Consider the following 17,525-nt stretch of genomic DNA (forward strand, 5'->3'; position numbering starts at 1 on the left):
AGAGCTTGTTCACAACTTTGATCGACCACAGATGTCACAACAACTATTAAAATACATTACATTAATAAATTCATTGAATACTATTTTGATTTCTCTGCTTCAAAATTAAAATTTACATTAAATACGATTAATCCTTGTATAGGTGGATGAATATGCGTTTAATGTTTCAATTCAGGAATCTGACCAGCCTATGGAGAAGTTGCTCGCCCCTGCTAAAGGCCTCATCACGCATTTCATAACAAAACATCCGTCATATTTCCCGTGATGAGCGTGTTTTGAGAATGTCCTGATATTATAGTGTGGTTTCTATACATTACACCTCCATCAATGTCGCATCTTAAAGGATTGTTGTTTTCGCGTTGCTATCATCGAGCTTTCCATTTAAATGTTCAAGAAATTGAGCTTGTGTCTGGTCACTAAATGAGATACGAAAGAATATCGGGGCTCCTTCGCGCTACCACCCTGTAATTGAGGTTTGCATAGTGCGGAATTACGGCTATGATACAGAATAAAGCTATATGCGGTGATCTCTTTCACGAAGGCTAGTTACCGATGGTAAAAATTCTGATTTACAGTGTTATTTTGTAATGTCATCTGATAAGCGAAATAAGTGATGATAATAATAATAATATTGCAATTGAATATTTAAATTCAAACTGAGCTTGTCACCCCAGAATCATCTTCAAGATTTCGGTCTCTTCTATTCACTGCAATTCATCCGCACCCCTACGTCGTTCATGGATTTTAGTGTTGCAGCTCCATCACTCGTCATGGTGGCTAAACCCAGGAATGTAGTGTCGAAACATCTTGGTGTCTAGGAATCAATTAAGCTTTACATTGACCGCTACTTTCATTTTCGGCATTTTGCAAGTACAGGAGCTCCATTGTTGTTAGCGAAGCAAAGTTCACACACAAATATAGACATGTACGCCTAATTTGAGTATCTTTATTATTGACGTTGACGATATTAGAGGTGTTCATTATACCTCTCTCTCTCTCTCTCTCTCTCTCTCTCTTTCTCTCTTTCTCTCTCTCTCTCTCTCTCTCTCTCTCTCTCTCTCTCTCTCTCTCTCTCTCTCTCTCTCTCTTGACTGCACGAACTGTGAATGATTCCAGATCATTCAGTTGAGTTGAGTTTGTTGGTAACAATTTCATTATTTCCTAAACATCATAAGATTTCGATACGTTGAAAAGATTGGGTGTCCAAATAACTTGGAGTCGTCTTAAGACAGATCAGACACTCACCACCGTACTGTGAACGATGGAAAATATATAAGGGTTCGCATCATTAAAGATGAAAATTAAAATTACTACACTAAATCTTCGGATCTAATTAGTATGAACGATCCCCATCGTGAAAATTCGATTGAATCCTCTGGAACTTTATGAGGTCTGGATCTAATTTAGAGTCACGTTTTCTGTGAAAATTTCTAGTTGTATTTCAGATAATTTCATAGTGGTATTTTGGACAGCCCTATTCTGGCCCTATTCAACACAAATGCATTAATCTTTTATTATATTATTCAGCAGCGACTTGACAGGCATGTGCAATTTTACAGAAACTCTCAATATACAATATACAACAAATGATTGTTTATCTTTTTGTCTGGTTCACCCTATATGATTAAGGTTATTGTGGGAAATTCCTTCAACGCAAAACGTTTTCATATCAACTATTAAAATGGGTGAGTCTACATTTCATATGTGAATATGAATTGCCGTAAAGCTGCCAATTCTTTGATCCTGCTTACAATAACAGGACAGGGCGACAGTAGATGGATGACGCATGTTGCCAATTGCTACCATGAAGATATCCGAGCATGTGTTAAAGCGAATCGGATTGAGGTGTATGAGGGCATGACGGCAAGCACAGCAAATATCAGTGTGGATGGTCTTGTACCTGGACTTGATATTAAAGCTGGCGCATCACATGCTACTCGTAAGTACAGTTGACTCCGCTTAATCCGGACACTTTAGTTCCACTCACTGTTGACCAAATAAATTGGAGAAACTTCGTTGTCCGCAATAAGTGAAAAATCGCCTTTTAATTTCATGTGGTCGTGCGTAAGGCGGACAATACATTGAAATTATTGCTATGTTGTGTATTTAATGAATTGCAGCTGCGATATACTGTAGTAATTGGCAGTGATCGATTAAAAACAGGGGTTCATCAGGTATGGTTCCGACTTTCGACGCAAACATGGGTCGTGAAGGGTATGAATTTGGGTCGCGACCGCACATGAGCAATATTTTATATGTATGTAATATTGGCTGAATTTCGTGCAACAAGACCAATTATTCGCGCTTCGCGCGATGTCCTGTGGAAAGTTTGTATATATGTCCACGTGTCCAAGCCAGTTCACTATGTTGGGTGTACCGTAGAATGAGCGAAATACACAGTAAAGTGATTGGGACAATACGGTTTGATCGTGAAAATGTGCCGACCTCTGTATTACACAAATTGAATTGATGTAAAGGCTTGTCTGGATAGCTCCAACCTGCACGGGTATTACTCGGGCTTGGTAGGTCGGGGGGGGGGGAGGGGGGGAGGGACCGTATTTGCATACGCAAAATTTACAGAAAGTAACTTAACTTAGGGTTACCATATTTTGGAATCGGGAAAGGAGGACACCTTTTCAAAATTTTCCACCCAGAATTCCGGAGAAAAATCGAGAGAAAATGGTAGATTTTTCTCACTTCGTGGTCGGTTGACTACAAAAAAGGGTCAACTTTCTCGCCCAGCGCCCAAAATATAATTTTTCCTTCACGTTCACAGGTGGTTGACTAAAAAAAGGTCATTTCTCCGGCTCGGCTCCCAAAATGCCCGCCGGAGCTTTACTTCCGTGCTGATTTACGGTATCTCACTCTAATTTCACAATCAATTTGATTGAACAATATTCTCAAAAAAGAGGACAAAATCTCAAAAAGGATGACATTTGGGCGTCCTCGGAGGACTTTTTCAAAAACCCGAAAAAGGAAGACAAATCCTCCTAAAGGAGGACGTATGGTAACCCTAACCTAACTGCGCTGGCAGTTGTGAACGAGAGGTATATTTCTACCTAGTATGGCTTATCGTTTGGATGCTTTAGTCAAGGGGTGTGCAATGCGTGCATGCGAGACTATTAGACACAGCTGTTTCGCGGTCAAATCTTTTCCACACCGGACACTTCAAGACATGACGTTTTCACGAACATGCGTCTTGGCATACTATGGTCCGAAACGGCGATAAAACAGTGGCCAAAAACTCCCGTCACTGGTTGGCCAAAATCTTCGATAAAGATATGTCCGGTCGTCGAAATAGTTGGCACAGAACAGGCCCGTCCTTTTAAGGTGATTCCCACAGGGCAAATGCGGCTCGCAAGGAAGACAATGTGCCCCAATTTGAAATCGCATGCGTCACACATGTGTCATAGAACTGAGTTGCGTACAACTGATTGTCTTCACCTTCTCTATCTCATACATGCCAGAAAAACATGGCATATTACCGTTAAAAATGCATTATTTAAATGTCTGAGCTTTTGGCCGCGAGATTTTAAAATGGCTCAGATTTGGGTCGCGATCTAAAAAGTTCAAGACCCACTGGTAAAAAGCATGCAAAGAGTTAGGTTATACCAAAGTATGGCATAATACTAATACGTTTTAAACGTCACGAAATGCATCAACTGGAGCAAATGAATGCGATAATAAAATCAATATCTTCCGTCGCTTTGCCAACAATTTCGACGAGAACTCGGATGGGAATATAAGCTTACGCCTTAACGGTCCAGGCCAGACCGGACAATGTATTTGTCGTCTGCCTATTGCCACATTGATATCGAGCAGTCTGTAAAACGGTTTTCTATACTTGCTACCAATATCACCCCATATATTACCTCATAATTTTTTTTATAGTAGCCAATACCGCACTAACATGAATTTATTTATAAGATACAATAAACATATCAAATCAAGATGGATCCCATACGAATGCTGCTAGATATTTTACATTAGACAACGATGTATTCTTTATATCAATTTCACTGATTGTTTGAATAAGCATTATTCGCTCACTTCCCACATGTAGTGTATTTCATTCTTGATGTTGTGGGATTGCCGATCAAGCTCACAGCAGATAGCCACTAAATAGTAACGAAAAGTTGAATATTTCGAACAAACTTTTGTAACAAAGTAAAGAGAGTAAAATTTTTGAGATTGGCAAGGTGCATGCTCGTTAAGTGTTGATTTGTTTTATGCTGTAAACGCCATGCAGAGAGTGGTTCGAAGTTAAAATGCAAAGAATTACAACCAAAGATGTTATGACGTGATAATTGTAATATATGAAAAAGGTTCACAGTGCAGAACCTACGACGGTTCGTTTATGAACGCCAACCTCTAAATTTCGGAGGTTCACACACAGAACGCGAACGCGAACCTCACGTTCACACCATCCCTACTATACATTATATTACCTATGTAAAACACGCATATAAGGTTAAAATAGGTCGATAATTCGGCGCTTCTTCGATATACGGTGCCCGGGATCGAAAAAGTGACACCCGAAAGTGCTTCCCATGAACACGATAAAATTTTATGAACGTCAAAATAATTTTTTTTGCATTTGAAGAGACGGATATTAGGGTTGGATGTGGGTTAGGGTCAAAGTTGGGGTTAGGGTATCCCAATATTAGGCGCTTCTTCGATATACGCCAGGGATCGAAAAAGTGACACCCGAAAGTGCTTCCCATGAACACGATAAAATTTTATAAACGTCAAAATATTTTTCTGTATTTGAAGAGACGGATATTAGGGTTGGATGTGGGTGAAATTTGGGATTAGGGTATCCCAATATTACGGTCGGGAGAGGGGGATATTAGGGTTGGAGGAGAGGAGGGTATTAGGGTAGAGGAAAGAGGGATATTAGGGTGGGATGTGGGTGGGTTAGGGTCAACGTTGGGGTTGGGGCATCTCAAGATTGATTAGGGTTGGGGGAGAGGGGGATGTTAGGGTCGGATGTGGGTTAGGGTCGGAGTCAAAGTTGCGGTTACGATATCCCTAACCTATGCCCAACCCAAATATCCCCCTCTCCCCTAACCCGAATATCCCCCTCTCTTTCAGCCCTTATACCCCCCTCCCCCAGTCGTAGCCTACGGAAACCCAAACACCAACCTTGACCCTAACCCACATCCAATCCTAATATCCCACCTCCCCCAACCCTAATATTCGTCTCTCCAAAGGCAAAAAAAAATTATTTTGACGTTTATAAAATTGTATCGTGTTCATGGGAACCACTTGTTGTTGTCATGCGAAGCACTGTTTCGATCCCGGGCATAAATCGTAGAAGCGCCAGTAATTTTTCAAGGATTGACAGACTATTTTCACCTGGAACAAGTACTCCTCATAAAATTAGAAAAATAAAAGTAAAAAGCTTTTAGCGACACAGAAAGCTTTTCCGTACTATTCTGTTCTACAAGCTGCGTATACACTTGAGCTATACATTGTGCCATATAGTACGTCGGGTCCATCTATTTTGAAGCATAAAATTGCCTATCTGTTGTGATAGCTAATAGTTATCGGCATATTATAACGTGGTATCTGGTACACGCCAGTGCACACCATCAAAGTGGAACACCATTTGAAGCTTATGGTAAACCTTAGGTTGTACGATACACCTATAGTTGGTGTTTGTACAATAACTTGGTCGCAATTAATTACAGGATTAACTTCATTTCGCGTGTAAAGTGGCCTCTGATCGGATTAGCTTCGATTTATTGAATCCTGTTTCTAAAACTGCTAGCTCATAATACAGATTCCAAATACCCACCAGAATGATTCTCGTTACATCATATTTACATTGATTTCTGAGATCAGATGAAAAGAGAAAGTACGTGACGCAGGATCCCGGATTTGCGACCATCAAGCCAGGCGGCTATTTCGGATTTGCCGAGTCCGGCCCTGATGGACACGTCTTCGTAACGATACAGATCGGGGAAGAGATCCCCCATGCCAATGTTCAAGTGTACAACGATTCGAATGTGCTCGTGGATGAGGAGGGGTCTCTAAGAAACGTCAAGTATAAAGAGATATGGACTGATACCTCAGGACAAAAACACACGGTGGCGACTCCAGCAAGTAAGAATCAACGATGTTTTGTCAAAATCACGTGGCGCGATGACTCTATACGCCACGATGGATTTCGATTAGGGTTGTTCCAAAATATTTTTTCGAATTTATCCGGCTTCTATACTAATGGTACTCGTATACTGAGTATGGAATCCATGACTGCCAACTGCCCTTGGTTATGTAGTGTTGCACAAACTTTCCCCTGTAAGAGGGCATCGAACCTTTCGTAAGATATGTCGGGTCTTTTTATAAATATTATTAGAAATGCATACATTTAAGCAGTAAATATTGCTCTCCGAAATCATGTTCGTAGTGAGTTTAAAAGAAGTATTTTTAAGATTCATTGTATCATGGCCATATATGATAATATCACCACAGAGTCCTAAATGGTGTTGACACGACGATATTGAATAGCTCTCTGCATTTGGATTACGCCATACTTTCCATTTGGCCAAAAGCAATTTTACGGTCAATTTTGACCGGCTTTCCGAGCGCTAAACGGGCTCGGTGGAAAGCTGCTGCTGTATTGATTACGTAAATATAAATTTTGTTCTGCTCACGGCACCGGAACCCCATAAAATCAACCTCGAATTTTGCATCGTGATCGAGTTTGGCCCCATGACGCAACAATGCTGTCTGGCAAACGAGAGTGCAGTTCAAGAGAAAGAGTCAGACAGCATTGTTGCGTTATATACCGATTGTTTACAGAAGATACAAAAGTTGAAAAAGTGTCAAAAAAGAAGTCGGAAAAGAAGGATAAAGGTTCTCGCAAAGCATCAGATGCGAATGAAGGTAATGGTAGGCAACCTTATTTCCAACAGCGCCCCTTTTCAGGGATTTTCATGGTCTGGTGACCCCTAATATTTTGAGGATAGCACCAAATGTCGAAGTCTTGTTGGGTTTGAACGTGACTATTGGTAATATTTCCTTTGAATCGACAAGATAACCACTCCATCGAATACCGACTTAAAATTATAGTTACTTTATTTTCTTGAACGAAATCAAAGTTGATTGGAGTTCTACCTATCGGGTATACCCAACCCGCTTATTCAGCCACTGCGTTTGGCTGCACGGTGCACTTGTATTGAGTTCTGTTTTGTTGCTTTGTGCAACTAACCAATGAAATGAAAATGCGGTATAGAACAATGACAACATTGAATTTAGTTCGGTAAGATTGGGGGAATCCTGCACCCAGTTCTACCTATAAAATGTATGTACTCCAAAAAAAGCAATAATATCATTTAACGAACATTTAAGGTTGTAGGTTTTAGAAAATTAAGGCCACGTTAATGATCTATAATTAAATAATTATACATCTACGGGGAATCGTTGCTAAATATTATCGTCAGTTGTAATCATCAGCAACTAGTAGAGAATTCAAACGAACATCGTATATCAACAATCGTAGCACAAAATATGACGTCACCAGCATGAAATGCCGAATACGAGAGCGTTCAATGTACTATTTTAAATGGTACACGAAATATTTATGTTGACACAGCCTTGGCTGGTGTATTGTTTATAAAAGTCGACCCCAAAGCAGACAAATGAAAGTGTGAACGCCCTTCCGACGACGCGAAATCTGTCGTCTCAATATTTTTTCGCACAGGCAGGATTATCCAACAAGTGTTTGCCAATTTTAGAATTTAGGGCCTTTGATTATTCCGCATCAATCTTGCAGGAACTCATAAATCAGCATGTCCCTAGATTTATTAGAACACGCGCATGACGCTCCGGGAAAAGCACACCCTTGACTCATCCGCGCAATAATGATGCGGAACAATCAAAGGCCATAAATTCTGCAATTGGCATACACTTGTTGGATAATCCGGCCGCTCACACTTTCATTTGTGTGCTTTGGAATCGACTTTTATATAAAAAAACACCAGCCAAGGCTGTGTTAACAAAAAGAGTTCGCGTACGAATTAAAAATAGTTCATTGAACGCTCTCGTATTCGACATTTGATGCTGGTGACGTTATATTTTGTGATAGGATGTTCTTTTTATTTCTCTTCTAGTTGCTGACGATTACCCCTGACGAGTGTCAGCGGAAAATATTCGGGTTCATTTCAATATGAATATACCATTCAATTGCATATTGAAGTTCGGTGCCTCCAAGAAGCTGTTCAAATATTATGCTGTATGTTGTTTTTCCATCGCCTTCCAGCTGCTATATAGTCAAATCATAGTGTCCTATATGGTGTTGACACAAGCAAATCGCACGGTTCAATGAAATTGTATCACGTCACAGTTTCCATTTGGCTACAGGCAATTTGACGGTGATTTTTGACCGGCTTGCCGAGCATTAAATTTGATGAATCGGGTATCAATCGAAAGCTGACTCTGCACTGATTACGAAAATATAAATTTTATTCCGCTCGCGGCCCTGGAACCCCCACAATCAGCCCCCAATTATTCATTGTCGAGTAGATTGGCAGTGTGACGCAACAATGATGTCTGGCGAAACGAGAGACTCGCTCAAGAGCAAGGATGCGGCCGAGCGGCGAGAGTGGGATCAGCTGACGTCGCGGCAATAGCGATGTGCAAACGCGCCACAGAGAAACGCTGCGCTGTAGATACTTTTTCTATGCGTTTCGGTACAAGCGAGCACACATTACCAGCCTTTCCTTGACTTGTAAGGGTAGAACTGGGTCCATGGAATGTATTAGGGCCCTACCAATTTTCGCGCAATATCCTTCAGCTGATAGAGATATGTAGGCTACGTCTAAGTAGTCTACATTGGATATGTCAGATTATTATGATATCGATTGCCTTAGCCCGCTTGTTGCGTAGGGCTCCAGAGATGCGTGGCGCTGTTGATACTTTTTCTATGCGCTTCGCTAAAAGCGAGCACACACCAGCCTTTCCTTGACTTGTAATGGTAGAACTGGGTCCACAGAATGTATTTGGTCCCTACCAATTTTCGCGCAATCCTTCAGCTGTTAGAGATATTTCTAGTAAGAAAAATATACTTTCAAGTAATAAAATTCACTCAAGACAGCAAATTTAGATAATGTAAATATATCATATTGTAGTAATACAACTATAGTGTTGAGTTTTCACTCTAGTCCCCATAAGCACCACGTCGGTGACCTTGCCAAATTCCGAGAAGGCAAAAAAGTGCAAACTCTGTTGGGCCGAATGGACAATGGACATTCAGTTATTCACAGATGCGAAAAAATACTGCAAATCCGTATTACGTAAGTTACATTAGGAATATATATACAGGCTACAGAATGAATATAATTCAAATATCTGTGATACCACTGTATTACTTTTGACGCAAAAGGTCCCCGGCATTCAAAAAAACTATTTGGTGATTGAAAAATGCTAAACCAACTTCCAACGTCAACGTTTATAGTGATATCAGATATATTTCAGTGAAAAACAAAGGTATGAATTTGGTGGTAACATTTTGGAATCATTTGGCAGGTATGGCCCGCAAGCTTTCTAGTAACGGATTGAATCCGGACAGCGATACCAGTTTAATTCGACACTCCTGCTGTAAAACTTTATTCAAAATCAACATTTTACCTGCTGCATTCGCGGACCAAGTCCTACCCATACGGATCAAATAAAAGCTTGTAATGTATGCTCATGCTCATGCTCAATGCTCCTTGCTCACACTTAACCATAAAAGCGACTATAGAAAGTATCGACACCCGCCATCAACAGCGCGACGTGTCTCTGGAGCCCTACGCAACAAGCGGGCTAAGGCAATCGATATCATAATAATCTGACATATCCAATGTAGACTACTTAGACGTAGCCTACATATCTTTATCAGCTTAAGGATATTGCGCGAAAATTGGTAGGGCCCTAATACATTCTGTGGACCCAGTTCTACCCTTACAAGTCAAGGAAAGGCTGGTAATGTGTGCTCGCTTGTACCGAAACGCATAGAAAAAGTATCAACAGCGCAGCGTTTCTCTGTCGCGCGTTTGCACATCACTATTGCCGCGACGTCAGCTGATCCCACTCTCGCCGCTCGGCCGCATCCTTGCTCTTGAGCGAGTCTCTCGTTTCGCCAGACATCATTGTTGCGTCACACTGCCAATCTACTCGACAATGAATAATTGGGGGCTGATTGTGGGGGTTCCAGGGCCGCGAGCGGAATAAAATTTATATTTTCGTAATCAGTGCAAAGTCAGCTTTCGATTGATACCCGATTCATCAAATTTAATGCTCGGCAAGCCGGTCAAAAATCACCGTCAAATTGCCTGTAGCCAAATGGAAACTGTGACGTGATACAATTTCATTGAACCGTGCGATTTGCTTGTGTCGACACCATATAGGACACTATGGTCAAATGATAATAGCCTGTGCCTAAATGCCTATTTCTTTAAATTGAATTATTCTTTGGGCAGGGTGCCCATAGTACAATCCAGACATGTATCACCATTAAATCGCGCGAAGACAATTGTTAAGTACTATGATCACACCAAGAAGACGCTATATTTTATACTTATTTACGAATTAATTTTGGGCCCACTTCGGACTCTGTTTCCGTCCAATTGGGGGTGTGAGGTGATGCAGTTACGGGTCCAGCTACAATATGAATGGTACTCCATGGTAGGGGAGATGTGGTACCGATGGATCAAAAATTGCAAAATGATCTCTGGCCCTCAAATCTTCAGCCGATAATAGCAGATCTTTTGCTGTCTCAACACTTCGATACAAGCTCTACCTATCGCGGACATTTAGATGAATATCCGCCTTTTCAAAAAATATTTATGATCGTTTAAAATTTGTTGCTCGAACGTGTCATCGGTCCCCACCCGGTGGGTCCAAAGGCACACGACCATGGGACCTATGAGACATACGCTCAAAAACTCAAATTCGTTGACTTGTTTTGTTGTGTACTATAAGCTAAGCTACAGAAAGCCAATGAAGAATGTTTGGTCGCGACCTTCAAGAATAAAATAGATTATATCAACTCAAATGTTGGCATAAAATCATGTTTTAATTTACGCTCAAACTTACAAAATTAATGTCACATAATATTACCCGCAAATCGACATTTTGACTTACAAATACCTCGTATTAAAGCGATAAAACACCACAGGTAACTGTGATATACAGCCTCTATATATGTAGGCGTGTTTCTGTTGTTAAGTGATTAGTTGGTCCATCTATTTTGCTTGTTTTGGCGATGGTACCAAAGGTCCCCCACCCTATAAATATTGTAATTGACTTGAAAATAGTCCACTCGAGGATGGTATTGATTCAAAAAATATGTGCCATTATATACCCTGATACAAGCCCTATATTTCATATCAAAAATTATGGCGGGTTTGTTAGTCTGAAAGGTGATATAGAAAAATGCAAATGTCGATCCAAATTTACTTTACACCCCCTAAAACGTAAATCATTCGTCACAGACCCCATAACTCACGCAGATCGATTTTTTTTTGCATGTGAGGAAAGATTCTATCAGCATGTAATTGTAGACAAATTCACGGAGTGTAATCATGGAATTATCATGGAGAATTTTTCAAGTATTTTCGGTCCCAGTGATCCATCGGTACCACATCTCCCCTACTATGTAGTTACTTTTCGTATTTATCATTTGTAGACGTGAAGGGGGCTGTCGAAGAAGAGCACGAATTCGAAGAAAATCCCGAGCAGTGGGAACGCGAGTTCAAATTCGTTGGTGAGGGACTTTGCTGCCATTTATTTGGCGATTTTCCTATGTTTAGCATCAGTCATCACTCTAGCATCAAACATTACATGGAATAACTGCATACTTTTCTACAATCAGGATTATAATGACTTATGTTATTAATCTTCTCGAGCCCGACTGGCGTTTCAATTATTTGGTGACTCGACTTGAGTTACTTTATGTACTGACTCGACCTGTACTCGAGGCATCGCGTAAGACTCGATCAAGTCCTATGTCCTGAGAGAAATCGGGCCAGAAATTGTATTTCATTTGGTTGCATGAAGCCACGGGAGGTGGTCAAATTCGGGATCGTTGGTACTCAGTTAGAAGTAAACGTATGACGTAAATCCGCACTCAACACCTAGTAGAAGGTAGCGATTTATATGTACGAGAAAAGGGAATATTCAAGGACTAGTTTTGCCTATAAACTGAAACCTGTGGGGTAGAAGTAGTCAAAATCTACTTGAGTACTTCGATAAAGTAGAAGTACCTATTTACAAACCATTATATATTGTGTGTATGGGGGTCTCACGGACGCAGAATTGTGAGATAGTGGTTGAACATGACTTGAATTCAAAACATAACTATAATAAACTGTATGGCTTTATATCGGGACTTGAAGTAGGGCGTGGCTCTGTGATGAATTGAATATTACGCGACGGAGGTCAAAACTATATAAGAGTATGAATGACTTGTGACTCGGAACCTTGCGATAAGGGTACAATCCTCCAATGGCTCCGATCAACGCACATGAGCTTGCATCACATGTAACAGTGCTCGCGAATCGTTGGTTTTGAAAATCACCACTACGCCAGCAGCACCGTCTATTCTGATGCAACAAATGTGGTCGAAATAATGACTCTTCCATTGATGAATTTGTATCTGCTACCATTATCGGAAATTACGATTGAGAGTGAAATGTCTCAATACCAATACCATGCAAAACTGGCTCGTGAGGAATCATTGACTCTGACTCCATTCTGGAAGTTAGGCGAGATATACATCGGATTCCAAATTATTGATACATCAAAGGCCGATTTCTCTCCAAAACACTGATGCAATTCGATGAAAAATATTTGATGCTTATCAAATCGTTACAAGGTGCCAATTAATTGATTACGGATCGAAAAGGTGTCCATGTCCCTGTAGTAGTGCGCTTATCAAATTTATATAATAACAAAGAGAAACAAAAAAACAAATTCGGGTAAACGCAAAATATGAATTTATTACGATACTGGTCACATACGAACAAAGCCATAGATGTCTTGACAGTTAGTTTAGTATCAATCTTCAGTTATATATGATGTCATATTTAATATTTGCAGATACGAAACTCCTTTCATCGGCCAAAGGACTGATAAAAAGTCGACACCAAGATGAAGGTACTACGGGAAGGTCATATAGTCATATACATTTATAGATCACGTATTCTTTTTAAATTATGGGGGGAATCTATAACACAATTTGGATATCGAGCAATTAATCGCTGGTAGTTCCATACAAAATTTTAGGATGCCCCGCGTTAATTGAAATGTGATAAAGCTGACATATTTTTTGTTCGAAAGGAAAGCAACAGAAAAAGTCGAAAGAAAGCGGAAAAGGTGGGAAAGATAGCCACAACGATTCTGACGATACTGGAGGTAAAACCTAACGATTTGAAGATAAAATTATACATCCAGCAGTAGACCTTTTGTCCATTAAATAGAAAAAACTGTTATGTTCTTGATCTTATTCGAACAATAACCCATACGACGAGGTATCATTATGAAATCACTCAAATCAGTATATTATCAGCAGAATAATTTAAGACAGGCTACACGATCCAGAGTGCAGTTAAACGAAAGACGGTAGACAACAGAACACATGGGTATAAATATGAAGCACGACACACGAGGAAATAATGATTGGCGGTAATTGCTAATCCTAGACAAATAAGAGACAAATGATACTAACGTTAAATGCACGAACATAACAAATATGACATATTATCGCTTGGAAAGTGAAAGGAATTCAAATCAAACTTCATTCAATTATATAGTAAGTAGTCCATTTTGTATGAAGTAGCGCATATTGTATAAAAGTAGGATCCGCTATCTCATTGCAACAAATGTCTCGTTCTTAGGCACTTAGGAACAGGATCAGTAGATATGAATCATGTTTATTATGGCTTATCATTGCAGATGCGCAGACCGCTGATGAAAGTATTTCCGAACAGTTTCAGGTCCAGATCTCAGTCGGGGGTAAGGGACATTATCTGTGAGTCATTTGGGCTGGTCAGTCGCAATTGGATTCATTGGTGAAGACAAGAGTTTTCAATTTTGCTATCTTTTTGATATTTTTCTCGCGAATGGGAGTCACATATATGCCGATATGGATATATCTATAGGTCTAGTACTGTCGTCACTAATGTCCTGATGTTGGTGTCGTACTGATTCATGATAGTTTCCGTCCATGTCAAAGAGAGTATTCTTAATCTATCTCATTTCATCCTCAAAATATATTGATTTCACGATGCTATCATTCCGATTTCGAATTGTATACGCAAGAAAGTTAGCTTGTTGCTGATCAATGAATGACAAAAGAAACGTTTTCAGCGTAACAAATTTTGTATCAGTTTCATTACTAATTTTGCTCAGTTTCCGTCACAATATGTCCTCATTCACCACTTTTCGTTTAAAATGTCTGCAGCGGACATCCAGGGCTTATCTCTGCTTTTCCGCGAAATATTTTGGTATATAAGTCCGAGTGATTCAAAATAGATTTTAGGAGTACAATCCTCAAATATCGCAAGAAAAGAATCATCATATTGTTAGTTCCTTTTTTAAATAACATACACTAGGAGAAACTCAAGAATGTAAATTAAGATTACCTCTGACAAAAATCTAAACATCTGGTTGGTAGTTAGGAAAGTGAAAATGTTAAACAATATGTTATAGTAAATGTTCGTAACGAAATTGATGAATTCAGTTGGTTTGATGATGGAATTAATTAGCTTGTGTTGCAAAAGCACCATAAATTTTAATGATTATTAATAAATATGTCAAAAAAAAGCGATGTACATGCAATATTTGCCATTTCCAGGTACTAAATTCGCTTCGCTGGCCAAAAGACTGATGGAAGAACGTAATAAAGGTATAACGGAAATGTCATGATTAATAACGTAACTCTTTTTTTTGTTCAATCAAAATGTGTTAACACTGGGATATTTGTCTGTTTTAAAGCAAAGAAAAAAAGTGAAGAGGAAAAGAAAAAGGCAGAAGTCAACGGAAAAGATAAAAGCAAGTAACTCGGTCATACTGAAGGTAATATTGAAATTCCATCCATTTTATAGCAAATGATTTTAATGTTTCATACACTATACATATGTTGCATCAATTATAAGAATCATATCTTATCCTGATTAATATATAACAAAATTAACATCTTGAAATTTTGAAAGTAGCCACATAGTGATGAAATGTTTTACTACGCTTCTATTCACCAAAACGATAGGCAGTTATGCCGCTAGAAATTGAATAAGATTTGGCATTTACAGGGGCACAAGAAACTTCATGAATCATCGCGCTAGACCAAGATGAAAATACAGAAGATATAATTACGGTTACATTCTCTCACGGTATAAATAGCCTTATCAAATATATAACCTTCTATACATGACTCGCATGGCTTATTCGTCAAATCAAACCGTAATGCGGATTAGTTCATATTTGTTTACAATCGTATTGATGTATATATTGATTGATCATAGAGGATTGATGAGATGGGAGGACTTGCCTGGATTTAGTATTGTTTTGAATTCAGATGCATACATGGCGATATCTAAATAAAATTACATGATTATAGGCTGTATTTCAATATTTTTTGTCAATCTTCGGGGTATTTTAGTCGTCAAAATTTTTAGCCTCAAAATTTCTGCGATATACCGCATGGAAAAGTGTCCAGGAAAAGCGGATTACGCATTTCACAAACTAATACCAGCTATTCCGTGGTCAGCTGAAATTCATGACATTTCACCAGTTTTCAGTACCGTTTATTATCAACAGTTTTATCCGAACAAAATTCATTATGACCGCGATGCAATGAAAACATGCGAAGGTGTCGAAGTGACCTGGAGAAATCTTTGAAATCAGACACACACCTGGAGCTAGGCAATGTAAAGAGGTCGCATGAGCGTACACTGATTGAAAAAATTATTAGGAATAAAAAGGACAAGCGACAATAATGTGTTGGCATGTAATGGAAAGTGAGGTCGATATGTCGGATCGTGATCAAATAATCTTGGGCGCTAACTAGTATTCAAGACCAGTTTAAGATTTTTGCGCAACTAGTAAGATAATACTAGGTCTCTTCTCTATTTTACTTCATACCCAGCGGTCTGATATGCAGACAACCCCACTAATCTTGTTATTCAGGATTTTAAGCACCAGCCGAATAGTACTTAGTGGTGGATGGCTGAGGCTTAATGCAAAAGTTCATCGACATGTAGCACGGGATATTATCATCGCAAGGTTGTTTCAACAGAATAGCAGATGTGAGACGACATAAAATCGCTGACATATGATCAATTCTCAATGGACTTAAAATCACGCCCATACTATGGTGCAGCAGGCGCATTCAAAAGCAACGGGGTGAACTGAGGTCAGCAATAACGAAACGAGATGTGAGAGTAACAAAATAACCAGCGGTCTCTATCGTCTCTTAATTCAATACGACCCGTCTATAATGTAGTGGAATTTGTGCCACCAGTCCCTCATTTAATTCCCTTTCACGTCGAGTCTATTAGAATGACATCATACAGAACGGACCGCGAGAAAAATTTCTTCCTTTGGCTACAATCCGTATTCGATAAAATCGATATCCCCGAACATACACTCTTAGCAAAAGAGTGTGCAAGAGTGTGCATTCACACCCTAAAGATGGTACATGAATATATACCACAAGTCAGAATGATAAAGTGGTTATATCTCATACCTACGTTCAGTGATAGTCACAATTTATTATTAGTTTCTTTCTTTCGCAACATTACAAGACTGCGATACAAGAAAAAGATAGGAAGGCGTCGAAACGACTTGGAGTAGTCTTTGAAATCAGACATCAGAAAACTGAAATCAGACCTGGGCCTAGGCGATGTATAGAAGAGGTATGCACAGCACAATGAATGAATAATAAAGCGACATAGGCTGTGAAACATTTGAAAACAAAAATATTTACAATTCGGTGTGCCAATATGGTTTGGAGAGAGCCACAGGGACATGGAAAAGATTGTTATGTCAAAATTCAGCATAAAACTCAATATCCAATTTGACTTGCGCCATACGACCGATTTCTTATGGGCCAGATGTTACAGTTCCATCATCATCATCATCATCATTATCATTGGTTTATTAGCAATTTTATCAGTTCAATACACAACAAAAAATGCGATACAATGAAAAGACAGGAAGATGTCGAAGCGACAAGGAGTAGTCTATGGAATCTGACACCCACCTTGGCCTAGGCGATGTAAAGAGGGGGCATGCACACTGAATGAAAGTAAAGAAGATAGTATAGAAAAAGAATGCGACAAGAAATAGGGCGGCATGTCATGGGAAGCGAGATCGATAGGTCAGTCGTGGTCCGGTAATCTTGAGGATGGACTGTATTTATTTAGTAGTAATTGCTTGTATTTCGACTTGAATGTGGACACTGGACATGCTCGTCGACTGTCGGATGGCCGGCGGGATACTGTTCCACACATCAGGTCCGGCATATTTGATGGAGCGAT

The 17,525-nt window shown here is 39.5% G+C and overlaps 1 protein-coding gene across 2 annotated transcripts; it reads left to right on the top strand.

Moving 5' to 3' along the window:
- The first annotated feature begins 1,182 nt into the window (after nucleotides 1-1,182).
- On the top strand, nucleotides 1,183-15,603 carry LOC145442444 (uncharacterized). Of its 2 annotated transcripts, none has more exons than XM_080320351.1 (11): nucleotides 1,183-1,685; nucleotides 1,760-1,939; nucleotides 5,848-6,108; nucleotides 6,808-6,897; nucleotides 11,675-11,752; nucleotides 13,087-13,143; nucleotides 13,327-13,401; nucleotides 13,942-14,001; nucleotides 14,843-14,893; nucleotides 14,983-15,063; nucleotides 15,297-15,603. In XM_080320351.1, exons 1-10 carry the CDS (start codon nucleotides 1,682-1,684, stop codon nucleotides 15,045-15,047), a joined length of 921 nt encoding a protein of 306 aa, XP_080176477.1. In that variant the 5' UTR covers nucleotides 1,183-1,681; the 3' UTR covers nucleotides 15,048-15,063; nucleotides 15,297-15,603. The 2 variants fall into 2 exon arrangements, with proteins under 2 accessions (XP_080176477.1, XP_080176478.1); XM_080320352.1 differs by having other exon boundaries at nucleotides 1,503-1,685; nucleotides 6,808-6,891.
- The last annotated feature ends 1,922 nt before the right edge of the window (nucleotides 15,604-17,525 follow it).

This window comes from Botryllus schlosseri, chromosome 7, assembly GCF_051294905.1.
Source record: "Botryllus schlosseri isolate E-star chromosome 7, Bs_hap1, whole genome shotgun sequence".
NCBI lineage: Eukaryota > Metazoa > Chordata > Ascidiacea > Stolidobranchia > Styelidae > Botryllus > Botryllus schlosseri.

Bases quoted from the DNA above. Each gene is read 5' to 3' on its own strand.
- LOC145442444 (XM_080320351.1), top strand. The intron at 13,144-13,326 runs GTACTACGGGAA...TTTGTTCGAAAG, and splicing joins AAGTCGACACCAAGATGAAG to GAAAGCAACAGAAAAAGTCG. The intron at 13,402-13,941 runs GTAAAACCTAAC...TTATCATTGCAG, and splicing joins CGATTCTGACGATACTGGAG to ATGCGCAGACCGCTGATGAA.